The 27697-nt window shown below is 38.3% G+C and overlaps 1 protein-coding gene across 1 annotated transcript; it reads left to right on the forward strand.

Annotated features, from left to right (window-relative positions):
- The first annotated feature begins 50 nt into the window (after window positions 1–50).
- On the forward strand, window positions 51–26155 carry LOC137410586 (E3 SUMO-protein ligase NSE2-like). The gene is made up of 5 exons (XM_068096030.1): window positions 51–65; window positions 16461–16688; window positions 17615–17753; window positions 19646–19826; window positions 25786–26155. The coding sequence occupies exons 2-5, from the start codon at window positions 16464–16466 to the stop codon at window positions 25907–25909; spliced, it is 669 nt and encodes a 222-aa protein (XP_067952131.1). The 5' UTR covers window positions 51–65; window positions 16461–16463; the 3' UTR covers window positions 25910–26155.
- Window positions 26156–27697: the final 1542 nt, after the last annotated feature.

Below are 27697 nucleotides of genomic sequence, written 5' to 3' on the forward strand. Positions count from 1 at the left end.
TCAACCTTAGTCCAGTCGTCCAAGAAGAAAACAAGTACACTATTAGACGATATCTTATACGTACGGTATTTAAAAGTTTAGAAAACAGTACTGTTTATTTAAGATTTTAAAAAGTTGTTTAAATTTATTTTAAAATTTTTTTTTTGCTAAGACAGTATATACTTCTAGCAGTCATTGGACGAATGTTACAATGTCGGATGTCTGACATAAGCGAACAGACAGCCCACCTTTACAAGCATCTCCAGTTTATTGAAGCTTCAAATACGACAGATTTTCTATGGAACACATTCAAGTACATTATTTTAAACATAGCTAACTCATGCATCCCAGTACGTAAACCCAAAGGTAAAAAGTTCTGGTTGTCAAGGGAAGCCAGAACAGTTTGCCGAAAAAAGAGAAGGTTTTTTCATACCTATAAAGCTTACCCTACTAGCCACAATTTAGAACAACTAAAGTCCATTGGTAATCTATCTAAACGCCTTATTAAAAGAGATTATAATAAATTTTTAGAGTCCCATATTACTGAAAGCCTTAAGAATGGCGATTCCAAACCTCTTTTCCAGCTTATATCTAAATCTTCAAAAGGGGGAAAATGTTCAAACATTATGCAATTACATAACTGTGTGAATGACAACGATATGGCCATAAGTTTTGCTAACAATTTTAAGTCCGTATTTACCGTAGACGATGGACACGTCCCACAAGTATCATTCACTCAATCTAGTGCAGAACATGTACCCCAAATGGACATTGCTGTCAGTGAAGAGGGAGTTTTGGCCCTTCTTGATAATCTTAACCATCGTAAGGGTATGGGCCCAGACAACCTTAGTCCTGCCTTGCTCAAGTTTTTGGCTGTTGACATTGCTCCCATTTTAACGCTGATTTTTAAACACTCCCTCAACACAGGGTGTGTGCCACTTGATTGGAAACATGCCAATGTAGTCCCTGTATTCAAGAAAGGTGACAAGAAGGCCCCACTTAACTATAGGCCAATATCACTCACTAGCGTATCATCTAAGGTTATAGAACATATTATTGCTCATAACATAAGAGATTATCTCGATCAGAATAACATCCTAAGTGAAACACAGCATGGTTTTAGAAAAAAGCACAGCTGTGAATCTCAACTTATACACACCATATCAGACTTGGCAAATTTTAATAATCTTAACACTCAAGTGGATGTACTTGTTTTGGATTTTAGTAAAGCGTTTGATACAGTTTCGCATGACAAATTGATCCACAAACTTAGAAGTTATGGCCTAAATGCAAATGTAGTGACTTGGATACAGCACTGGCTCCTGGACCGCACATTCTGTGTCATAGTTAACGGTAAAACATCTCCACCTACCCAGGTAACATCAGGTGTGCCCCAGGGGTCGGTGCTTGGACCCTTGCTTTTTCTTTTATATATCAATGACCTTCCAGAGTCTCTGAACTGTCCAAAGACATCCATACGTTTATTTGCGGATGATGCCATACTTTTTAGACCAATAGAATGTGCGTCCGACAGCCTTCTGCTTCAGGACCAACTGTGCAGAGTGGCTGCATGGACTGAGTCGTGGCAGTTGAGATTTAATGCTAATAAATGCACATCTACATCTGTGGAACCAGTTAGATTTTCACATATATACAACTATTGCGGTACATCTCTTATATCCTCGCAATCCTTTTTGTACTTGGGTATACTTGTTTCTAGCACCCTCAATTTTAATGAACACATAAATCGCATCATACGTAAGGCTAACGGCACTCTTTTTATGCTTATGCGGACCCTTAAGAAAACATCTCCTAATGTCAAAAGGACAGCATACTATAGTGTGTGTCGTCCACTGCTAGAGTACGCTTCGGAAATCTGGAGTCCACATTTTGATTATAGTATAAAAGATTTAGAATCCATTAACCGAAAAGCTTTTAGGTGGGCCAACAATTTAAGAAAATTTGATAGTATATCATCAGAAATGGTGAAAATGGGATGGCAAACACTTGCAGAGAGAAGACGCATCAAGGACGAAAGCACACTGCAAAAAATTTTAAGCCAAGACCTAATGGTCGATTTTAATAGATTTGTAATTAAGAACTCATCCTATTTTACTCGAGGCTCCAATATCAGACACACAATCAATACAAGTGCAATGAAACACTCTTTTTTTAACCGTGCGATGAAATTTTAACATCTGATTCTCTTATAACTAGACCAAGCGATCTTATACTTTTATCCTTCAGACTTAGATAAATAAGTCTATGCTTATTTGTGATCTTATTTTTATGCCTAATGCACCATTTTATTTCTACAGGCCTAGCGGCCACTTGAGATATTTTACAGAGATAGATAGATAGACAATGTAAAAAAGTCATACTACAATAGGCGCTCTTACAACGTAAATAATCCGTTCCAGCAATGATATACAGCCCCCCTGTATATCATTGGGGCTGTATATCATTGGTTCCAGAAACGTTTTCGTTATAGAGACTTTACGTTGTGATAACAGTGCATATAATACATGTAAATTGCCTAATGCGTTCCAAGATCTTTCCAAACTCACTCTTTTGGCCATACAAAAAGGAAAATTTTAATTTATGGGATGTACTCAAACCTGCCAACCCAAGAGTGGGGCAATGCGTGAGATTTGGTTTTGGGGCAATTGATGTTTCAATGATAGTATATATAAAATTGTGGAAATTGGGGCAAAAATCTCACGCATTTCTCACGCATTTTCATTTTTTCTTTGGGGTGATTACGTGAGTCTCACGCCCAATGCGTGAGAGTTGGGAGGTATGGCCGTACTGTAACTTCAGTATTATTGGTTGGCATCGACAACTTTTTATCATTTTTGCTGATCAATCTCACTGGTTATCCCGGTTTTATAGACCATGATTGCGGTCAAGTTACATACTGTACATGTAATATACTGCTAGGTTGCTGGGAACGCATTTTCGTCGTTCATTTACAAAGATTTGCATTTTTTAACGGCAGTCTATTCTGCAAAGTAAAACTAATAACAAAGAATTTATATATCTACAAGAAAAGGTACGGTCAGGCCTGCCAACCCAAGAGTGGGGCACTGCTTGACATTTGGTTTTGGGGCAATTGATGTATCAATGATAGTATATATATAAAATTGGGGCATCAATCTCACGCGTTTCTCACTCATTTTCATTTTTTCTGTGGTTTGATTGTGTTGATAACCTCTGTTAGCTTACTTGGGTTATGTGCAATCACTAGCAATGCTGTTGTCGTGGAACCATCAAACTGACGTAGCTTAGAGCGATTGTTGTCGAGCTTATGTTTGCCAAGATCAGCGTAATCTGTGTTATATTGCTCGGGGGAACAGTTAAGCACTCACCGTGAACTCAAGATCACAAGAGGTCGTCAGCTTGGCCTCCAGTCACTATATAGCGATGGGGGGTCACGTGTCTCCTAGACGTCTAAGCCATAGCCTAATAGCCGTCTACGCCGTAGCTTCCAGTAGCTATAACTTCTAGTAGTCTATTTAGCCTGTGGTTCTTTATTCCTGAACGTGTTACAGTATGAATATATAACATGCCCTTTTTTTCAAGACTACGTCGCTTAATCTAAAATCCAAATACGAACTCTAATTCCAATACACTCAAATTTACCCAAGTGCAACCACTATTAGCAGAACAAATAATCTCTCAAGAGGGGCGTTAAATTCAATGAAGCAGGGTTATCAAGCCAAGCAGGTTAGATAATCACAAAAGCTTCAAATCATAGTTACCGTTTCGAAAATGAGATAAATATCTCTCTGCTCACCCAATATTCTGTTTACTTACTCGTATTTCCTTCAGTCATCAGTTATCACAAATTTAACAGTTTTAATCACACCCCAATCCATCTCAATCTACCTCATCTCCATTTAGCAAATCACCTTCCTCCATACTGGCAGTATCCCCATACCAATCAGCCTTCTCATGTTCCTCCTCCATTGCCACCGGGTTATCTGAAACTTTTGGCTCAGAACCAGCAAGCTGGTCGTCATTGCCACTCTGAACTTTTGGCTCAAAACCAGCAAGCTGGTCGTCATTGCCACTCTGAACTTTTGGCTCAGAACCAGCAAGCTGGTCGTCATTGCCACTCTGAACTTTTGGCTCAGAACCAGCAAGCTGGTCGTCATTGCCACTCTTTCCGGAGCTTTCAGGTTGGACCTCCTCTTTGGGTTCCTCAACCTTACTCTCCTTTCTAGTAGTCGTTACGGAACTCGCGCTCCTTGCACCGCTCCTCTGAGCCCTCTTTTGCTTTACAGCAGCCAAGTGCAACAGAGCCTCTCTATACTCCTTCTCACTCTCAATCTCCTCCTCCAACTCTCTCTCGTCCTTCTCTATAGCAGACAATGCTCGCTTGTACTGCTCCTCTACTTGTTTCCTCCTATGCAAGAGCATAGCTTTCCTCTGCTCGATGGCAGCCTCGGTCGAAACAGACTCTGAGTCCATCTCTTCTACAAAACTATCCATCTTAGCAACAAAGGGTAAACTCGAACTAGGCTTCTTCAACTTAGAATCCGGTCCCCTATTGTTACTCTCCTCTACCCTACGCTTAATACCCGCTGCAATATCTCTATAGGAAGACCCACCAAGAGTACAACCTTCAAGTCCATGGTCTAACTTCCCACAAAATCTACACAATGTCTTCCTGCAATCTACCGCATAATTTCCTTGACCTTTACAATTATAACAAATAAATCCGGGACACTGAGCAGCATAGTGGTCTCTAAAGCTTTTGCAGACAACACACTTAATGTTACCTGGCTTACCGTACACTTCTTTCTTACCTTCGCTCTCGTTCTTACCCGACTCGCTCCCCTTCTGCTTACTAAACACTGTGTTACCTTCTGAATCCTTCGTCACCTTCACATCTCCACCCCTGCTTCTATCTGCACCGCCGCTCTCGGCACCACCACCTCCCGGCGAATCGCCAGCACTCTTCATAAGTGATAGAGAAGTAAGATTGGTCTGATATCAATCTGAAACTATAAACAAGGTCATTTATAATATTCCATACCATATGTCTTAGGTGGTTTACTAACTCGACCTGAACTAGTGACGACAGGTTCTCTACTAAGAGGGACAAATTTACTTCTAGAATTTCTTCTAGGCAAATCATTACTATTTCCTGGAACGAGTCTATTCTCAACAACAGAAGTTTCCCCCTTGTGTTCACTGGTGCCAGGAGTTTCCTCCACGTGCTCAGCTACACCAGGAGTTTCCTCCCCTTGTTTAAGGATCTCTAAATCAGGGATCATGTTTTCCTGACTTTCAGATAAACCGTTGGCATTTTCTACTATTTCAGAGTTGCCCTCTTTTGAGGAGTAGCTACCCAAGGAAAGACAATTATCCTCAGAAGAGTCAGACGATGTGTTCTCGTCATCAGAGTTCAACAAAAACAAATGTTTTCTATTTCTGCGTATTTCACTCATGCCTACATTGACCCAGTAACTTTCAGGAGATTTATCCTTTCTCAAAACTATACCTCTTGAACCTACATCAGTAGGAGCTTTTACATAAACCATTTGACCAGGTTTTAACTCGTCTAACTTTGAAACTCTATACTTTTTATCCCACCGTTTCTTAATTTTCTTTTTACGTCTAATTTCATTTTCTTCAAACAGTTCATAGTCTACATCACTTTCATATGGGAAGCCCAAGTTTGATCTAATAGCTCGACCAAAAATCAGATCACTTGGCGTATATCCTGAAGCCAAAGGTGTAGTCCTATACGCAGACAAAGCTACATCTTTATCTCGACTTTTCTCCCATAATTCTTTAACAATTTTTACGGCACTTTCTGCTAAACCATTAGAACAAGGATATCGGGGGCTACTAGTAGTTAGAATGAAACCCATTTTCTCTCCAAAGTTTCTAAATTCTTTACTAGCATAACAAGTTCCATTATCAGACCTAATAACGTTGGGTATACCAAATCGAGAAAACAGATACTTGAGTACTCGAATTATCTCTCTAGCCGTTTGAGATTCTATATGCAGACATTTTATCCACTTCGAATAATAGTCTATAGCTATCAGATAATATTCGTTATCAAACACAAGTATATCCGAACCTATCACCTCCCATGGTTTAGAAGGCATTTCTGCTTCATACATGGGCTGGTGTTTAACTTGACCATGCATAATGCAAACATTACATCTATTTATATAATCTGCAATCTCCTTACTAAAACCAGGCCACCAAAAATGACGCTGAGCTCGTCTGCGACATTTCGTTATGCCTTGATGACCTTCATGACAAATTTCCAAATACTGCGGTCTTAATGACTTAGGAATATACAGTCTAGAGTCATATAAAAGTATATTATTATAAATACTTAATCTCTCTCTAGATCCATATAAACCTATCAGTTCTTTACTAGAACCATCCAATTCAGATGGCCAACCAGAATACAAATACTCTATACACTTGAGAGCATCTGAATCTTTACTAACCTCTCTTAGTTTCTCTTCTTTAACGTCTCCGTATGCAAAAGAGGAAACTATCGAGTTAACATAAGCTTCTACCTTATTACAAACAGCTTTACTTACCTCATCACAAACAGCACCACTGTTCGGACGGCTAAGCAAATCAGCAATGAACATATCTTTTCCAGGAGTGTGAAAAATATCATAATCATATCTCATTAGTCTTAACTTAAAACGTTGTACTCTTACAGGTAGCTTAGACAAATCCTTTTCACCTAAAATCGCAATTAAAGGCTTATGGTCCGTCTCTATTTCAAATTTTCTACCAACTAAATAGTAATCAAACTTCTCACATGCCCATGTCGTAGCTAAAGCTTCCTTTTCGACCATGACATATCTACCTTCAGTTTCAGTCATTTTCCTAGAAGCGTATTCTACAGGTTGCCACGCACCTTCCTCGTTATACTGTAGCAAAACTGCACCTAGTGCATTTTTACTAGCATCATCAGAAACTCTATGTTTAGCATTTATCTCGAAAGTACATAATACTGGACTATTAAAAATTTCTTTCTTAACAGTTTCAAAAGCTTCTTGTTGGTCAGGACCCCAAAACCATTCCGATTTACTACCCGTTACTCCATAAATCGCAGTACATAAACCAGCTAACCTTTTATTAAACTTCATCAAATAATTAACCTTTCCGGTAAATCTCCTGGCCTCCTTTTTGCTCCTCGGAGGCTTCATTTCAACTATAGCTTTTATTTTACCTGGGTCTGGTTTAATACCAGCACTGCTAACCAAATGTCCTAAAAACTTCACCTCGGTACATCCAAATTCACATTTTTCTTTCCTCAAAGTCATTCCAGACTTCTCAATTCTATTTAAAACTCTATGTAAACGCTGCCAATGTTCGGTTACAGTTTTACCGTAAACTAAAATGTCATCCATCAAACATACAATTCCGTCTAAACCTTTCAATATCTTTTCCATTTCCCTCTGAAAAAACTCAGGGGCTGAAGATATCCCAAAAGGCATTCTCTTAAAGCAAAATCTACCCCATGGGGTTACAAAAGTTGTCAATTCTTTGCATTTCTTATCAAGTCTAACTTGCCAAAATCCAGAGTTAGCATCAAGTTTGGAAAACATAACTCCTTTTGCCAATTTACTCAACATGTCTGATATCCTAGGTAAAGGATATACTTCCCTTCTAACACATTTATTCAAATTGGTCAAATCTACACACATTCTAATCTTACCACCTTGTTTTGGAGCAATGGTAAGACCAGAACACCAATCAGTTGCTTTTTCTATAGGTTCTATAACCTTACTTTCCAACATTTTATCAATTTCTTTTTTAGCTTTTTCACGCAAGCCTGCTGCAATAGGCCTAGGTGCGTACAATCTAACAGGTTCAGCATTCCTATTTAAGTCAATACTAAAAATACCAGGCATTGTTCCTAGTCCCTCCAAAGTCTTAGGAAATTCCTTCAAAGGGTCGAATTCATTAGCACACAAAGCATTAATAACTGCTAACAAATTCAACTTCTTAATCTCGGGCATGCCTAAAAGATTTCTTTTAGAACCTTTAAGTATGTAAACAGAAGTATCAATAGCTCTGTAAGTACTTTTAATAGCTACATCAGCTACTCCTAAAACATTCAATCTATTTCCATCAGCTCCATTCAAAATTTGCTCGGGTTCTTTTAAATTCAAACCAAGCTTTCTACTAGCTTTTTCAGTCATAGTGGACACATCAGCTCCTGTGTCAAAAGTAAATTCCATATCCTTACCATTTACAGATAAATTTCTGACAAATTTCTCGTCTAGTCAGCTGCTATTACTAGACTCAGAAAACCTTACTCTGGGAGTAGGACTTCTTCTACCTTCACTACTTCCACTACTTTCGTACCTATCTCTCCTTTGACTCCTACGTACCCTGCAGTCCTTAATTGTGTGCCCTTTGGTAGCTCAAAAAAGCATCTTACCTCTGGACAAAATCTGATTTCATGTCCTCTCACTCTACAACCATAGCATTTATCTGCCCCTGGAGATGGATACCGTCTAGAATTTTTGCTAGATCAATCATATCTCCTCGGGGAATACCTGTCTCTACTTCTCCTACGCCATTCAAGTGGTCTCTCTCTAACAGAATACCTAGATGAACTACTATAGTCTCTAGCGCTTCTATCTTTGCTATAGTCTTTATCGTATTTACTTGACTTCCTATCTTTACCATACCCTCTAGATTTATAATTATCTCTAGAAGATACTCTATTCATTTCTTTCTCATTCTCCGAATCAGAATCAAATTTAAATTGATTATCCCTGCCCTCTGATTTGTTTTCTACTGCATCCACTTCCAATTTCACATTAAAATTGCCTGCTTTAACAGTTTCCATAGCTCTTTCCGAATCTCTAGCTATTTTTTTAGCTCTCAAGATACCTGAAAACTTAGTCCAATTCAAGTCATTTTGTTGCATCAGCTGGGATCGAAGAGAAAATTCTCTCAACCCATTAACTGCAATAGCTAAAGCAAATTTTTGTCTCAAAGCATGTTCAGTTCCAAAAGTCATTTTTCTACTTAAATCTTCAATTCGTAATAAATAATCATTTTCATTTTCTCCTATAGCCTGACTAGCGGTTACAAATTTCATTGTTTTAACATGAACAGTTTCTTCAGATTCATAAACAGTTTTTAAAAGTTCCATGGCTCCCTCGTATGTAGAAGTTGCACTTTTTTGATCAAAACCTAAAGATGTCAAAGCTGCTCTACCTGCCTTACCCACGGCATTCAACAAAGATACTAATTTCATTTTACCTCTAAATACATCAACAGTTTCTTCCTCGCCCTCTATTGTAACTTTTTCTTCACCTAATCTCAGTGTGATCATTTCAACGCTTAAATCAAACTCATTTAACCAGTTTTTTCATGATCCACCAACATCGTCGCTATTAATTAGTAGTTTCGGAAAGTCATTAAAATTCAAATTTCTAGCCATATTCAAAATAGCTTAAACTTACCTCCGAACACCCTTCGGGACCTCTATAACACTGTAATCACCACTCACCTTGTATAGTGTCTCCCAATTATCACAGCAAATACACCACGGAAAATCACTAACCACTGTATCACCACTATCGATCGCCGATGTCACTATTTATTCACCACTACACCACAATATAATAAAGTATCACCGATCACAATTTTCCTCAAACAATCCTGTCTACGACGCCATGTTGTATTGCTCGGGGGAACAGTTAAGCACTCACCGTGAACTCAAGATCACAAGAGGCCGTCAGCTTGGTCTCCAGTCACTATATAGCGATGGGGGTCACGTGTCTCCTAGACGTCTAAGCCGTAGTCTAATAGCCGTCTACGCCGTAGCTTCCAGTAGCTATAACTTCTAGTAGTCTATTTAGCCTGTGGTTCTTTATTCCTGAACGTGTTACAGTATGAATATATAACAATCTGAGAACTTGAGAATATTGCAGGATGCTCCTGTATCTAGCTAAAACTTGACTTATTTGCGACTTTCACCGGAAAGTGTCTTCATGCTTGACATAAGCTTCCTGTTTTTACGAACTATTTGGACACATAAAAGGGAATCATCTGAATCGGCATTCTCTTCTTCGACTATCTGCACACTCTTCTTAGATCTGTATTGAGATTTATAGTGATTATACTTGTGGCAATCGTGACATTGTTCTCCAAAAGCCGGACATTTCCTCGGGGGTTAGGATAAACCACAATTATCACAAAGACATTTGTTCGTTTTCTTGCGAGCGGACCTTACAGCGGATCCTCCTTCATCTTTGGTAAAAGTTGTCTGGTTCTGCTTAGAATGCTTACTTCTAGGTCGAACAACTTGAACAGATTCATCTGACTGTATGGCTGCCATATCATTTTTGAATTCTCTGCTACTCTGCATCTCTTGATTGCTTGTTCCAGGCTCAATCCTTGCTCACCACCAGCGTCATCAAACAACTTTCTTCTAAGTTGATCATCACTTATGCCCAGCAACAGTGCTTGGAGCATAAAATCATCGTACATTGCTTCAAGCTGGCATTCTCTTGCAACTTTGTGCAATGCTGTGACATATTCATCAATGCTCAACACTAGGTGGCTGCATGATACAGGTAGAAGGAACAGATCTCCACTTTCTAGTTCATAAGCAACCAAATCACAGTCTTCTGTCCCTAGATGCATCTTTGAAACTTGGTCTGATCTCAGTCAAAGAGGAATGGATCAATTTAGTGAGTAGTAGCAGTCTGCAAGATATTCTGGGCAGTTTTGAAGACGTATTCACTGGTATCGGATTCCTGCCAGGCGAGTACAAAATTGAACTGGATGAATCTGTTGTACCTTGTCAGTGTCACAATCGAAAAACTCCGCTGTCTATGGTCAATGACTTGAAGGAGAAATTAAACTCATACACCAAGAAAAGAATTCTCGCCCCTGTTGATTATCAACTGCCTGGATATGTAACAATGTCTCTGTCCGCAACCCCAACAGTACTTTGAGAGTCTGCTTGGACCCTTCTAATCTCAACAAGGCCATACTGTGCAATCATTTTCCTATGCCGACCCTGGAGGATGTGCTTAGTAAGCTTGACAAGGCTAAATTTTTCTCGCTTTGTGACGCTAAAGACGGCTTCCTTCAAATCAAACTGAGTGATCTTTCGAGTGACCTTATCACATTCTGGACACCCTTCGGAAAATACAACTGGTTGTGAATGCCATTTGGTTTGTCTTCGAGCCCTGAAGAATTCCAAAGAGGGCTCTCAGATGCACTTGGGGATCTCAAGAGAGTCACTGTGGTTGCAGATGATATACTCATATTTGGGAAAGGATCCACTCACAATGAAGCAATGTAGGACCACAACGCCAACCTCAATAGACTGCTGACAAGAGCAAGGAGAGTGAATCTGAAGCTTAACAAAGAAAAATGTAGATTTCATCTAGATGAGCTACCATATATTGGCCACATTATTACAGCTGACGGTGTAAAACCTGATCGGAAGAATATTAGAGCGATCAAAGACATGGAGGCCCCGAGCAGCAGCGATGGAGTACATCGATTTATGGACCATGTAAACTATTTAGCCAAGTTCATTCCCAACTGCTTAGCGGAATGTGAGCCTCTGAGACGGATGGTTGGAGTGAAAAACACTGATTTCAGGTGGGGATTAGATCAAACCAGAGCTTTCGATCGAATAAAGTGTCTTATCCTAGATGCCTCCCGACTGAAGTACTTTCGGGTCAATGAACCGTTGGTCATTTAGACAGATGCAAGTACTGATGGGTTAGGAGCTGTTCTCCTGCAAGACGGTCAACCTGTACGTTACGGTTCGAGAAGTTTATCGGCAAGCGAGAAGAATTACACGCCTATTGAACTTGAATTACTGGCCATAGTGTATGGAATGCAGAGGTTCGACCAGTGTCTGTTCGGTAATCCAGATGTGACAGCGCATACCGACCACAGTCTGTTGGAACAGCTCTTCACGAAACCCCTAAACAGGGCACCAAAAAGCTCCATGTTTGTTTATGATAGTTCTTTGCTAGTTGTTGATTGAAGAATTTAGATTGTTTGTTTTTAGCTCTTTATAATGTAAGGTCCACTCAACATACAGGAGTACAGTACGTGCTGTAAACAGAAAATATACAATATTACAAGCACTGCTAGTGATTGCACTAACCCAAGTAAGCTAACAGACAGGTTATGAACAGATTGTGTGAGTTTCACGACCAATGCGTTAGAGTTGGAAGGCCTGGGTGCGAACGGTATAAATTACACTAATAGTTATAAATGTACAATGACAGTTTCAGAAATGTTTCTACGGAATTCATTGAGCTCTTTATTTACAGAAGTTTGAGTTGTGCACCCTTACCCCTAAATAGTCACATGAGAGGGCAACTCCCAAAAGGATTTGGTCTGTTCAGTCATTTAATGCGTTTGACTTTTCGTATCTAAGGTTGGTTTCGTCGCCGCATTCCGTAATGTTCTTACTACTCTTGTGATATACGGAATTGTTGAAATCAAAACATTTCTGGGAAATCGTTTACAAATTAATTTATTAACGTTTGTTTTTTAAGATAAGGTAGGTTAAGGGAGTGTTGAAATACCAACCCGCTACTGAAACACTCATCAAAATGTTCATGTCAAATATACTATATAAGTACATTTGTATCATACACTTACAAAGAGCTGAAATTGAAAACGACACTAATATTGAAACTGATGCAAAATCAAATGTTAGTATGTAAAGTAAAGAGTAATGAAATTATTTTTTTTTAAATGGAAAAGTTCCTGGACCGGATAGTCTTAAGAAGGAAAACTTATGCATAAATATTACCACCACAGCAACAATTTTAGCTCAAAATTGTTTCTTACATAAATGCAAGTTACCAAATAGCTGAATAATAGCAAATGTCTTTCCTGTACTAAAAGGTAGGGATAAACATGATCCAAAAAATAATAAACCCATTTCACTTACAAGCATACCCTGCAAGTTACTTGCACATATTGTTTTACATCAGGGGTTTAAAGAAGTTGATAACATGATAGTCGGAAACCAACATGGTTTTAAGAAGGTTTTTTGTAGCACTCAACTTGTGACTTTCCTAAATGACCTGCAGAAGTGTCAATACAAAAAAACTGTGCATACTGCCATCTTAGGCTTTTCAAAAGCATTTGATAAAATAGATCATAATAAATTAGTACTTTAGTGTTAAGCTGCTTGCACTGTGTATTAATCATTGTAATATGAGACAGGCGAGAGTTCAGAATGTGTACGTGTATATTTTTGACTGACTAAACAACTACTGAACTCAAGATAGTAACAGCTCTCCAGGATAATGAAAGGATAATAGACTATAGCCATACAGGATGACTTTAACAGTATTGGTCACACAAATATGTAAAATATATTTCGTGCGGATTACAACGTGATGACTTTATAACATTAAGTTACAATCTCAACACAACGTGAATTGTAAGCTTTGGTTGTGGATACAAGATTTTTTGTTCAAATAGGTAGCAACAGGTTGTGGTGAATGGTAAACTTTCAGAAATGTTGTCATTTACATTTGGAGTTCCTCAGGGCTCTGTTCTAGGTTCAGCGCTGTTTATCCTTTACATAAACAACATAGTTTCTATAATTAAACATTGAAAAATCAGGCTTTATGCCGGTGATGTTCTGCTTTACTGTGATATTAAATCAAAACAGGGCTGCTTAAAAGTTCAGGATGACCTTAATAGACTTAATACATGGGCGGATAAATGGAAGATGCAGTTCAATCCTGTAAAATCACATGTTATAGTGTTTGGCCAAGCTATGATGGAAATTTACGACCTGTGCGGTCAACCTTAGAGCTATGTGAAAACTATAAAATCTTTAGGTATGGTTATCAGTAGTGATATTACCTGGAATCTGCATATTGAAACAGTTTGTAAAAAATATCTACATGTAGGATACTTGGATTGATAAATCATGTACTTATTCCAAGCTCCCCCAAATTAAAGTATGTAGCTTACCTCTCCTTATGTAGACTGTTACTGAAATATGCAATGGAAGCTTGCTGTCCATGCAGGGTAAAACAGGCTTAAGGTTTATTGAAAATGCAAAGGGGAAAGATTTCTCAGTGACAGTAGCAAGAGAAGTGTTAAATCTAGATTTGCTAACAGACAGAAGAGCTATTGTACATAGAAACGGGATCTTTGAAATTCTTAAAGATTTCGATAAGTTTCCAAGTCTAAATGATTCGTATGATCAAGTTATTGAAACCCCGTTACCAATATGCTAACAAGATCTTGTACAAAAAGCTCTGCATGTAACATCGATCATTATCTTTTCAGTTTCTTACCACACACTGCTAGGGAACTTAGACTAAATTAACGCCATCTTTTGAAATTCTGCATAAGGCTTTTTCATGCCTTTCATGTTCCTACTAGACTGAACTAATGTACAATGCTATATTGTAAGATTTTTACTAAAGACCATTAAGGAGATCTTCCCCTTCTACATCAAAAGGGGTCAAGAGGATAAACGAAGCAGAACAAAATCAAAATTCTATCAATGTTTTTCATAACCACAACATGAAGCTGGTTGTGACCTACCGTACTTTTCGGACTATTAGCTGCTACTTTTTTCTGATGATTTTAGCCATGCGGCTTATATAGGGGTGCGGCTAATCTGTGGCTTTTTCCTTCACCGCTAGGGCGCATTAACGGGAATCTCCAATTAGTGCGCTTGTAGCAGTGAAAGAAAATACGAAACAATGCCTCACGGTACAGTTACGTTAGACACTAAGTAAAAAAGCATCGGATAATACGAAACTGCTGTTCGGCACTGTTCCGTTTTAAACAGTGAAGTTGCTGCCGCGTTAAAAGCACAGTCCTGAGTCCTATACAAAGGTGCGGCTTATGTATTGTTTTATTATCATTTTTTGGAAAATAAAGCAGGTGCGGCTTATATAGGGGTGTGGTTTATAGTCCGAAAAGTACGGTAATTCAGACATACCTATAACACGTTTGACTGGTATATGTATACCAATAAGCCCGCTTACATAACGAAGCAGAAGTGTCTTTTTTTGGAACTTTAGCATCGAAATAAAAAACTTTTTGACTGAAAAAATTGTATTAAGAGGGGGATCAGGAAACTTTAAGAGACAAAATGCAAAAAACAAATGATGAGCTCGAACAAATGGATGAACAGAAAACAATGTTTTGTCACTTAGTGAAACATTTTATTGCAAACATAACCAATATGTAAAGAGATAAGGACCCAACACCCTTCAATACTTAAACTGTATAACCATCGTGCTTGGAAACGTAGGAACATTGAACTTAAAGCATATAATAATTCAATATATTCCATAGATCCCTGACAGAATAGTAATGATGCAATCAGAATAGTAGGAATAGTAAACAGAATGGTGAGCAGTCATCCTTCAAATGTATTGCAATAATTGCATCTATCAACCACCTGAGAAAGGCAACTCAACCTTTCGGCTAAAGTGGGCAAAACCAAAATTTGATCAAATTTTGCTAAATGACAAACATGAAAAATTGACTACCTAATTACTCGAAAGTGTCATCGAGTTTATGTTAGTCTGCTTTCTGAAATGTGCCTTGAAATCAAGGCTATACTCTTGTCTAACAATTACAATCAGAGTAGCTTAAATACCAAGTCTTCAAACCAAATGGAATCGGAAGCTGGATATGGCTAGGTTGACTTACCCGCAACTGCTAATTGTCCATCACTAAAGAACCTCTAAAGCAACTTAAAATCAGGTCGCTATCTTGATAATGAAAAACAACCTATTATATTATCATATGTCAAGGTAGCTGTCGAACCAGCTAAAACTATAGACGGATCTCTTAACGGTTCTCTATGCAAGATGTAAAATCAGATTGTATTATCATCTTCTTCAAAACAGCACGGTTTCAGGAAGGGCCTGTTTTGCCAGGTTCAACTATGTGTGTTACTTCCAATTATCTAGTTCAAACTGATGATATGCATACCACACGTGTTACTGCCATGGACTTTAAAAAGGCATTGAGCGACCTTTCATATTTCCTCTTGTTTTAGAAACTACAGAAAATCTCTTGGCTCTAAAGGACAGATCTCAAACTAATAACTAACTTATCACATAAAGCAGCACCCTCTGAACAGACATCACTAATCACCTATCACATAATGTAACATCAGCACTTGAACACACATTGCTAATTACTTCTCAAATAAAGCAACATCCTCCAAGCATACATTTAGAGTTTGATAAATTTGTTCAATTAGCAAAGGGAGACAGCTTATTTTGCGCACCACTTTATGTGTAGACTGCTACACTTGATTTTTCTAAAGTGTTTGATCACTTATAACTTGCCATACTGGGTACAGAAATGAGGAACTGTAGGTTTTACCAGAATCTTGTCCGGTTGGTAAATAATCTTCTGAATTGTCTACAAGGAGTCATGTTTAATAATATACAGTCTAAATACATCTTACGTGAACAATTTTCTTTGCACAGTGTATGGCTAACCAGCTGGATCAGGCTGTGGGTGGATTAAAAAAGGCTGAGCAGTATATAGGCCATGGCATCACTACACTACCAGACTTGGCCAGTGAATTCCTTACCCTTAACACTGTTAACACAAAAGAAGGTGTTGGAGAATACAGAGCATTGTTAAAAGAATACATAGAAATGCAACAAGATTCTACCATCTATACCAGCTGCATTGAACAAGTAAAACAATTGGTAGGTTTGTTTCATTATTGGCATGCAGTTTCTTCGTTGGTTACTTGTCGTTGGTTGGTTACTTGTCGTCGTTGGTTACTTACATTTTTATCTGTGTTGCCACCGATCTCTTCTCTCTTTCCTATCCTACAAAACCTAAGCTATTTTCAAATGTTACTTTACCCATCCCAAAACTGTTTCACACGCTGATCTATCTGTCACATGGTTGTTTCAAATGCTGATCTATCTGTTACAAGGATGTTTCAAATGCTGAATTATCTGTCACATGGTTGTTTCAAATGTTATACAACTGCTATCAAGGTCTTTGTAGATGAAGTTGTTTACTTGGCAGATTGTTCACTTTCCTTAGCTATACTTGTCAAGCATTAGTTTTCAGAATCACCCGGTAGTTGGCTTGCTTAGCACGCTTGTTCCATGCAGTTTTTATACATTAAATCATCCGTATGTCATGGTTTTATTCGCTACATATCTCTATTACTCTCTATTACTCTCGCTACATATCTCTATTACTCTCTATTACTCTCGCTACATATCTCTATTACTTTCGCTACATATCTCTATTACTCTCAATTTACTCTCGCTACATATCTCTATTACTCTCTATTACTCTCGCTACATATCTCTATTACTCTCAACTTACTCTCGCTACATATCTCTATTACTCTCGCTACATATCTCTATTACTCTCTATTACTCTTGCTACATATCTCTATTACTCTCGCTACATATCTCTATTACTCTCTATTACTCTCGCTACATATCTCTATTACTCTCTATTACTCTCGCTACATATCTCTATTACTCTCGCTACATATCTCTATTACTCTCTATTACTCTCGCTACATGTCTCTATTACTCTCGCTACATATCTCTATTACTCTCGCTACATATCTCTATTACTCTAAAATTAGTGCATTCTTTTGCAGATCAACAACTCTCGCATTAAATCAGAAGATGTTACGCGCAAATTAGATGAGTTTTATGCCAAATCTCGAGAAAAGCTTCCAGATGTTTCCACTACTGAGGGATATGCAGCATTTGAAAGAGTTGTCTCCTCTGCGCAGGGTTGGTTTTTATTTTTCAAGTACTCACAGATTTTACGCTCTGTTTCATGCGTCGTGTCATTATATTTTCGTTGTTTAATCAGGTTAGATTGGATATAATTAGTTGATCTCGAATGCATTATTTCTAAAACACTTGCAGTTGATTCTCTATTATATGATGTGGTTGCATGGAGGGTTGCTAAATGAATTTTGTATAAATACTCTATGTATTCTACCTGTATCTATATAACCGTAAAACCTTTAATTGAATGCTATGGCACTCTATTTTTCAACACTTCCTCTATTGGTGGTCAATTGGAGACGACATTCAATTAGAGGCTGGCAGTGTATTTTTTAAATGGCTCATCAGAATTTTTGGAAGATAAGTTCAGCCCTATTACAGCGAAGCGAATGTCATATATATTTTGCTCTCTTTTTCTGGTGGAGCGATATTAAACCTTTTGGATGCAATAAATCTGCTAACTCACCTCCAACTCATCAAAGATCTATTAATAAATGTGCATCGAGAAACCAAGAAATATCTCTACCAATTGATATCTATTGTTTGCAATTGACCTGCGATGATATTATGGCCTGGGTCCCTTCTTTGCAATTTGTTGGCATTTTCAATTTTCATTTCAATCTAAATTTGAAGATATATTTTTATTTTATATCTGTATTTAACAATGTTGCATAAAAGCTCATTGCACTCATTGATATGTTTGTTACAGTTTGCAGCCAAAACTAGCTTTTTATGTGCAATACAAGTGGAGTGATGAGCATCGATCCATTGTAAGCCGTGTTAAGATAGCCTCTAAGATGCTATTAAATAACATGCTATGAATCTCCATATTTTATAAGTTATATTATGATAATGTTTCAAATGATACAAATATCCATGAACAAGTGACAGAAACAAAAATTAACATTTTTAAAACAAAAATATTTCCATCTTTTTCTTGGATAGCTGCGTTCTGATTGTTACTTTCGATGGAATGAATTTTTTCTAGTTGTCCAATACCTTCCACAATATCTTCTGGCCTTAACTTTTCTTCAGCACAGCTGAACTAGTTAGAACTAGTCCAAACAATTTTTTGACAGAGTAGAACTTTTACGCACTGCATTTAGCACAAATGCAACGCGTAAAATTTTGCCCGCTAAACGTAACCTTTGGCCCAAAACTTGCAAAGATAGCCATAGTAAATGGTACAAGTGATATATATCTACTAGAGATAGCCATAGTAATGTAAATACTACAAGTGATATATATCTACTAGAGATAACCATAGTAAATACTACAAGTGATATATATATGCTAGAGATAGCCATAGTAAATACTACAAGTGATATATATCTACTAGAGATAACCATAGTAAATGCTACAAGTGATATATATCTACTAGAGATAGCCATAGTAAATACTACAAGTGATATATATATATGTTAGAGATAGCCATAGTAAATACTACAAGTGATATATATCTACTAGAGATAGCCATAGTAAATGCTACAAGTGATATATATCTACTAGAGATAGCCATAGTAAATGCTACGAGTGGTATATATCTACTAGAGATAGGCATAATAAATACTACAAGTGATATATATCTACTAGAGATAGCCATAGTAAATGCTACAAGTGATATATATCTACTAGAGATAGCCATAGTAAATGCTATGAGTGGTATATATCTACTAGAGATAGGCATAATAAATACTACAAGTGATATATATCTGCTAAAGATAGCCATAGTAAATACTACAAGTGATATATATCTACTAGAGATAGCCATAGTAAATATTACAAGTGATATATATCTACTAGAGATAGCCATAGTAAATACTACAAGTGATATATATCTACTAGAGATAGCCATAGTAAATGCTACAAGTGATATATGATTGACATAATAGGTGCTGAGCAACGTGAGTTTCGAGAAGGAGAAGATCTGATGGTTCAAGAGGAAACGCAGTCCTTCAAATGTCCTTATACGGGCAAGCAGATGGTGAACCCTGTTAAAAACATCAACTGTGGCCACTCGTATGAGAAAGATGGTATTATTGTCTATATCAAGCAAAGAGGCAAAAGAGCCAAGTAAGCATGCTGTGCGGAGCTTGTACAGCTGGGGTTTTCACCACTGTAGTGCGATTTAGAAGATGTCTCTTCTAAATCACACTACAAAGGTAACTGTATCTGGTATTGTGTTTAGTTTCTTTCTGGTATGTATACGTGAGTAACTGTATCTGGTAGTGTGTTCAGCTTCTCTCTGGTATGTGTGCATGAGTAACTGTATCTGGTATCGTGTTTAGCTTCTCTTTGGTATGTGTACATGAGTAACTGTATCTGGTAGTGTGTTTAGTTTCTCTTTGGTATGTGTACATGAGTAACTGTATCTGGTAGTGTGCTTAGTTTCTCTTTGGTATGTGTGCATGAGTAACTGTATCTGGTAGTGTGTTCAGCTTCTCTCTGGTATGTATACATGAGTAACTGTATCTGGTAGTGTGTTTAGTTTCTCTCTGGTATGTATACATGAGTAACTGTATCTGGTAGTGTGTTTAGCTTCTCTCTGATATGCATTCATACGCAACTGTATTTGATACCATATTTTGCTGCACTTACCAGAGCATAGTATGTTTCAATGGTTATTGTCAAATCTCTGCATCTAAACATGTATGTAATCTGTTGGAACAAATATTCCTATAATACATTATACTCCATATAATTCGTTTCACAGCTTAAAAGCATGGCAATAAATACTTGACGTATTATATGTAGCATTACGTAGAAGTTATATGTCAGAAAAGAAATAACCAAATTGATAGTCAGTAGAACTAGGTTTTTGTTGTCATACCGTATTTACCTTAAAGGTTGACTTGCAACAAAATTCACATTACAGTTATTTGGTATCAAAAGGTTCACCATTTTGTACTTTACTGTCTTGTAAGTACAAAATATGTGGAAATGTGATTACAAGCTCTTAAAAGCTCAAAAACGAATAGTTCAAAAAAATGGCGGTATGTTGGAATCCCTCTATTTTGATGGCGTACTTACCTCGACGTGCTTATTGTCTTGGCAAGTGATGTTATCACGTGAAATGAAAGGCCAATAAAAGGCTCAATATAACGCTTCTCGTAGCACTAGTTTATGACAAACACTTCGGGTTCTATCGGAAACCCCGTATCAAATATAAATGCTCCGCTACTTTACAGTTTCGTTTTAGCTTGGTCTAATCATTTAGTCATAATCTGATCATGTGACCCATATTTTCCGCCAAATGGCGCGAACAACTCCTTCAACATTTGTCAGTCATCACAGGTTGCCAACAGCCTCTTCACGTTTATCATAGGATAATATACACCCTCTCAAGCTAAGGTTAAAAATTAAACTAATTTTTAGGCTAGGTTTTGAGATTTCAGTGCTCAAAGTGACAGCATTACAATGATAATGAAATAGACGCGTAAGGACAATAGAATGTTTAATTGAATGCGTGAAGTTTATTTGTAAAAATATTTCGTCGAATCAGGTTGCATGAATGTGTAAACAGAAGCACATCCTGTTCAACTACGTCACAGTTGAGCCGTTTTGAGGATTCCAACCTATGGCGTTTTCGTGATAGCTGCGATTAACTGTTCGTTTTTTAGCTTTTAAGAGCTTGTAATCACATTTCCACATAATTTGTACCTATAACACAGCAGAGTAAGACATGGTGAACCTTTTAATACCAAATAACTGTAATGTGAATTTTGTTGCAAGTCAACCTTTAAGGGCAGTTGAGTGGAGCTGTAGATGTGCAAAAGATGTCTCGTTTTATACCTATATTTTAGCTGTAGTAGCCAGCTTCTCATTACTCGTTTCTTCCTCACTACTTCTCTCCCTCACATGAGTTTTCTTCCTCACTACTTCTCTCCCTCACACGAGTTATCTTTCTCACTACTTCTCTCCCTCACATGAGTTTTCTTCCTCACTACTTCTCTCCCTCACATGAGTTTTCTTCCTCACTACTTCTCTCCCTCACATGAGTTATCTTTCTCACTACTTCTCTCCCTCACATGAGTTTTCTTCCTCACTACTTCTCTCCCTCACGTGAGCTTTCTTCCTCACTACTTCTCTCCCTCACGTGAGCTTTCTTCCTCACTACTTCTCTCCCTCACATGAGTTTTCTTCGTCACTACTTCTCTCCCTCACGTGAGCTTTCTTCCTCACTACTTCTCTCCCTCACATGAGTTTTCTTTCTCACTACTTCTCTCCCTCACGTGAGCTTTCTTCCTCACTACTTCTCTCCCTCGCATGAGCTTTCTTCCTCACTACTTCTCTCCCTCACATGAGTTTTCTTTCTCACTACTTCTCTCCCTCACATGAGTTTTCTTCCTCACTACTTCTCTCCCTCACGTGAGCTTTCTTCCTCACTACTTCTCTCCCTCACATGAGTTTTCTTTCTCACTACTTCTCTCCCTCACGTGAGCTTTCTTCCTCACTACTTCTCTCCCTCACGTGAGCTTTCTTTCTCACTACTTCTCTCCCTCACATGAGTTTTCTTCCTCACTACTTCTCTCCCTCACATGAGTTTTCTTCCTCACTACTTCTCTCCCTCACATGAGTTTTCTTCCTCACTACTTCTCTCCCTCACATGAGTTATATTTCTCACTACTTCTCTCCCTCACATGAGTTTTCTTCCTCACTACTTCTCTCCCTCACGTGAGCTTTCTTCCTCACTACTTCTCTCCCTCACGTGAGCTTTCTTCCTCACTACTTCTCTCCCTCACATGAGTTTTCTTCCTCACTACTTCTCTCCCTCACGTGAGCTTTCTTCCTCACTACTTCTCTCCCTCACATGAGTTTTCTTTCTCACTACTTCTCTCCCTCACGTGAGCTTTCTTCCTCACTACTTCTCTCCCTCGCATGAGCTTTCTTCCTCACTACTTCTCTCCCTCACATGAGTTTTCTTTCTCACTACTTCTCTCCCTCACATGAGTTTTCTTCCTCACTACTTCTCTCCCTCACGTGAGCTTTCTTCCTCACTACTTCTCTCCCTCACATGAGTTTTCTTTCTCACTACTTCTCTCCCTCACGTGAGCTTTCTTCCTCACTACTTCTCTCCCTCACATGAGTTTTCTTCCTCACTACTTCTCTCCCTCACGTGAGCTTTCATTCTCACTACTTCTCTCCCTCACGTGAGTTTTCTTCCTCACTACTTCTCTCCCTCGCATGAGTTATCTTTCTCACTACTTCTCTCCCTCACGTGAGCTTTCTTCCTCACTACTTCTCTCCCTCACATGAGTTTTCTTTCTCACTACTTCTCTCCCTCACATGAGTTTTCTTCCTCACCACTTCTCTCCCTCACGTGAGCTTTCTTCCTCACTACTTCTCTCCCTCACATGAGTTTTCTTTCTCACTACTTCTCTCCCTCACATGAGCTTTCTTCCTCACTACTTCTCTCCCTCACATGAGTTTTCTTTCTCACTACTTCTCTCCCTCACATGAGTTTTCTTCCTCACTACTTCTCTCCCTCACGTGAGCTTTCTTCCTCACTACTTCTCTCCCTCACATGAGTTTTCTTTCTCACTACTTCTCTCCCTCACATGAGTTTTCTTCCTCACTACTTCTCTCCCTCACGTGAGCTTTCTTCCTCACTACTTCTCTCCCTCACATGAGTTTTCTTTCTCACTACTTCTCTCCCTCACGTGAGCTTTCTTCCTCACTACTTCTCTCCCTCGCATGAGCTTTCTTCCTCACTACTTCTCTCCCTCACATGAGTTTTCTTTCTCACTACTTCTCTCCCTCACATGAGTTTTCTTCCTCACTACTTCTCTCCCTCACGTGAGCTTTCTTCCTCACTACTTCTCTCCCTCACATGAGTTTTCTTTCTCACTACTTCTCTCCCTCACGTGAGCTTTCTTCCTCACTACTTCTCTCCCTCACATGAGTTTTCTTCCTCACTACTTCTCTCCCTCACGTGAGCTTTCTTTCTCACTACTTCTCTCCCTCACGTGAGTTTTCTTCCTCACTACTTCTCTCCCTCGCATGAGTTATCTTTCTCACTACTTCTCTCCCTCACGTGAGCTTTCTTCCTCACTACTTCTCTCCCTCACATGAGTTTTCTTTCTCACTACTTCTCTCCCTCACATGAGTTTTCTTCCTCACCACTTCTCTCCCTCACGTGAGCTTTCTTCCTCACTACTTCTCTCCCTCACATGAGTTTTCTTTCTCACTACTTCTCTCCCTCACATGAGCTTTCTTCCTCACTACTTCTCTCCCTCACATGAGTTTTCTTTCTCACTACTTCTCTCCCTCACATGAGTTTTCTTCCTCACTACTTCTCTCCCTCACGTGAGCTTTCTTCCTCACTCCTTCTCTCCCTCACATGAGTTTTCTTTCTCACTACTTCTCTCCCTCACATGAGCTTTCTTCCTCACTACTTCTCTCCCTCACATGAGTTTTCTTTCTCACTACTTCTCTCCCTCACATGGGTTTTCTTTCTCACTACTTCTCTCCCTCACATGAGTTTTCTTTCTCACTACTTCTCTCCCTCACATGAGCTTTCTTCCTCACTACTTCTCTCCCTCACATGAGTTTTCTTTCTCACTACTTCTCTCCCTCACATGGGTTTTCTTTCTCACTACTTCTCTCCCTCACGTGAGCTTTCTTCCTCACTACTTCTCTCCCTCACGTGAGCTTTCTTCCTCACTACTTCTCTCCCTCACATGAGTTTTCTTCCTCACTACTTCTCTCCCTTGCATGAGTTTTCTTTCTCACTCTCCCTCGCATGAGTTTTCTTCCTCACTACTTCTCTCCATGATATGAGTTTTCTTCCTCACTACTTCTCTCCCTCACATGAGTTATCTTGTCAGCCATGATTTTAAAACTAAATTGGAAGGTAGGAAACACTGTTTAATAAAATTCAAGCAGTTCCAAACCAAAATATGCGAAAGAGAACTGCATGCATATGCATACAGTACACTGACCTTCAAAGTTTCATTTCTTCTAGAAACTCCATCTTATGTCTGAAATTATTTTACATGTCAAGACAATTGTTTGCTAAACTTTTATCGCATATGTCTAAGATTTTCTGTGTATATATGATCATAAGTCAAGGAGAATGCGTAGCCAAATAGATTCGTCATCGAAAAGGTTAGATGTAATTGAGTCTTGGTTGTTCATGACATCAACTGCTTGCTACATGAGTGCTGAGCTACATGAGTGCTGAGTTACATGAGTGCTGAGTTACATGAGTGCTGAGTTACATGAGTGCTGAGTTACATGAGTGCTGAGTTACATGAGTGCTGAGTTACATGAGTGCTGAGTTACATGAGTGCTGAGTTCCATGAGTGCTGAGTTACATGAGTGCTGAGTTACATGAGTGCTGAGTTACATGAGTGCTGAGTTACATGAGTGCTGAGTTACATGAGTGCTGAGTTACATGAGTGCTGAGTTACATGAGTGCTGAGTTACATGAGTGCTGAGTTCCATGAGTGCTGAGTTACATGAGTGCTGAGTTACATGAGTGCTGAGTTACATGAGTGCTGAGTTACATGAGTGCTGAGTTACATGAGTGCTGTCGCAGGGTATTTAGTAGTTGATAAAGTGAAGGCTATGTAAGAATAGAGACAAAACTGCTTAGAGCAAATCAGACCAAATGATGCAAGTCTCAAATATTTTGGTATTTTGCTTATATAATGAAAAATGTCTTGCTATTTTTAGAGTAGCTCATGGGAATTCTCTGTGAGAAGGTAGTGCGTTAGAGTTGGAAACATTTGCTCCATGTTATAAGATATCTTATAAATTTATGAGCCACTTTGGTGTTTTTATTAAAAATACACCAAGTTTTCTTATTATTGCATGAAATTCCGAAGTTGGGAGGATGATTCATTATATTTTTTGAGTATTTTTGTTCATTACTTTAGCAAATGGATTTTGAACTACGTAATATAACTACTAATTATGAGTATTTTTATCTTGCATATGCGCAACACTTATTTTAGACATGTTTCCGGCTAAGCAACATAATCCATTCTAAGTGGTAATATGATCGCTTTTGCGATGCAATCTTTTTCAGGTGTCCTTTTGCTGGCTGCGCGAACCAGTCTTTTATCACTCAGAGGTCTCTTGTACCCGATCTGAAGCTTAAAAAAGAGATTGAAAGACGGAATCGGCAAGCGGCCAAACAAACAGGCAGATAGTGGTGACAGTAACACAGCGCACCTCTGGCATCGATCATTTTATCTTCATGCATTTTGGCATAGCCTATTACTATTGCTTGGTCGTTTATTAAGTTATTTTATGCAGTTATGTCTATATATTGGCTATTCGTTTGTTTTGTACATATAAGATCTGGTAAAAATACCCCTCGATATTTGTATCATTTTCGTCTCAAGTCATTTTTTTGTAGCTGTGAGGGAACACAAATATATCTTTGATTCATCGTTGATGCTGGTGCAATGTACCTTAGTTGAGCATCTAATAGTAAAAGCGCAAAGATTTGATTTTTTTAAAACTAAGTTGAGACAGTTGATGAAGGATTATTCAAGGGAGCCGCTATCATATATTAAAGGAATAAGACCTGATCTATAGTACTGTATAGTACTCTATAGTATTTTCGACTGTCAACTTGTAAGGGTTTAGATTTGGGAGTTCAAGTTTTTTTACCGCAGTTAAACTCGCAGTTAAACTCGGATATTCTAGTCATCACCTATCAATGTGTTCCGCACTTGATCAGAACTTAGTAGCATGGTGTTTGTATGGCCAAAGCAGGCATTATGCTCTAGCCTCACTTAGTCACTTAGCAGCCTAAATACGAGTTTCCATATCAAGTTTAGTACGTACATGGCCGCTCTAATGGCGCACTCTTTACAAAGCCAAGTTAATGCTGATAATTCGCAAGTCTCACAGGCAAGTTATTTGGCTTTGGAGAGCTCATTTACTTCCTCCAGCAACTCTAAGGGCACTCATTATAAATAAACATCTTTAGAGGATCACCTGCTGGAAGAGATAACTGTAGAATATCATCTGCAGGAGGAGATAACTACAGATCACCTGCAGGAGGAGGTAATCAGCAGCAGGATGCCATGTGAGTATGTATAGGTTTGTAGAGAGATATAATAGATTTGTAGAAAGAATAAAGCTACAAAATAAAGACTAAATTGCTCTGCCACATGAAGGAGACAGTTCAAGAAAGTTCTGCTGGAAGTTAAGCCTAAGAAATATGTGTTAAAGAACATTTTGACATTGAGGGATAAAGTCTATTCAAGTTTTGCAGAAACCTTATCACTCAATGTCAAAATGTGTCATACATTGGCTTTCTGCAGGTTTTGCAGTAACTTGCATGTCACTAGCCACACATGAGCTACAATACTATAATAAAATACTTGCATGTCACTAGCCACACATGAGCTACAATACTATAATAAAATACTTGCATGTCACTAGCCCCACATGAGCTACAATACTATTATAATAATAAAATGCATGAGAATGAAGTAAGCGTTTGTTTAAAACAAAAGATATCTGGGGAATTTTATTTTAATTGCATATAATAATGCTTGTGACTACCTTTGATGCTTGGATGTCCAGCTATATAGCTAGACATGTAAGATGTCTAACTATATAGCTAGACATGTTGGATGTCTAGCTATATAGCTAGACATGTTAGATGTCTAACTATATAGCTAGACACGTTAGATGTCTAGCTATATAGCTAGACATCTAAAGTACAGCAATTATATACCGGCATGTGAATTTTCTATTGATACAGCAGTTATATATTGTGAATCTTCTATTGATACAGTAGTTATATATTGTGAATCTTCTATTGATACAGTAGTTATATATTGTGAATATTCTATTGATACAGTAGTTATATATTGTGATCTTCTATTGATACAGCAGTTATATATTGTGAATCTTCTATTAATACAGTAGTTATATATTGCGAATCTTCTATTGATACAGTAGTTATATATTGTGAATCT

The sequence above is a fragment of the Watersipora subatra genome, chromosome 1 (assembly GCF_963576615.1).
Source record: "Watersipora subatra chromosome 1, tzWatSuba1.1, whole genome shotgun sequence".
In the NCBI taxonomy this organism is placed as follows: Eukaryota; Metazoa; Bryozoa; class Gymnolaemata; order Cheilostomatida; family Watersiporidae; genus Watersipora; species Watersipora subatra.

Bases quoted from the DNA above. Each gene is read 5' to 3' on its own strand.
- LOC137410586 (XM_068096030.1), top strand. From the start codon at position 16,464: ATGGCTAACCAGCTGGATCAGGCTGTGGGTGGATTAAAAAAGGCTGAG. The intron at 16,689-17,614 runs GTAGGTTTGTTT...ATTCTTTTGCAG, and splicing joins TTGAACAAGTAAAACAATTG to ATCAACAACTCTCGCATTAA. The intron at 17,754-19,645 runs GTTGGTTTTTAT...TTGACATAATAG, and splicing joins AGTTGTCTCCTCTGCGCAGG to GTGCTGAGCAACGTGAGTTT.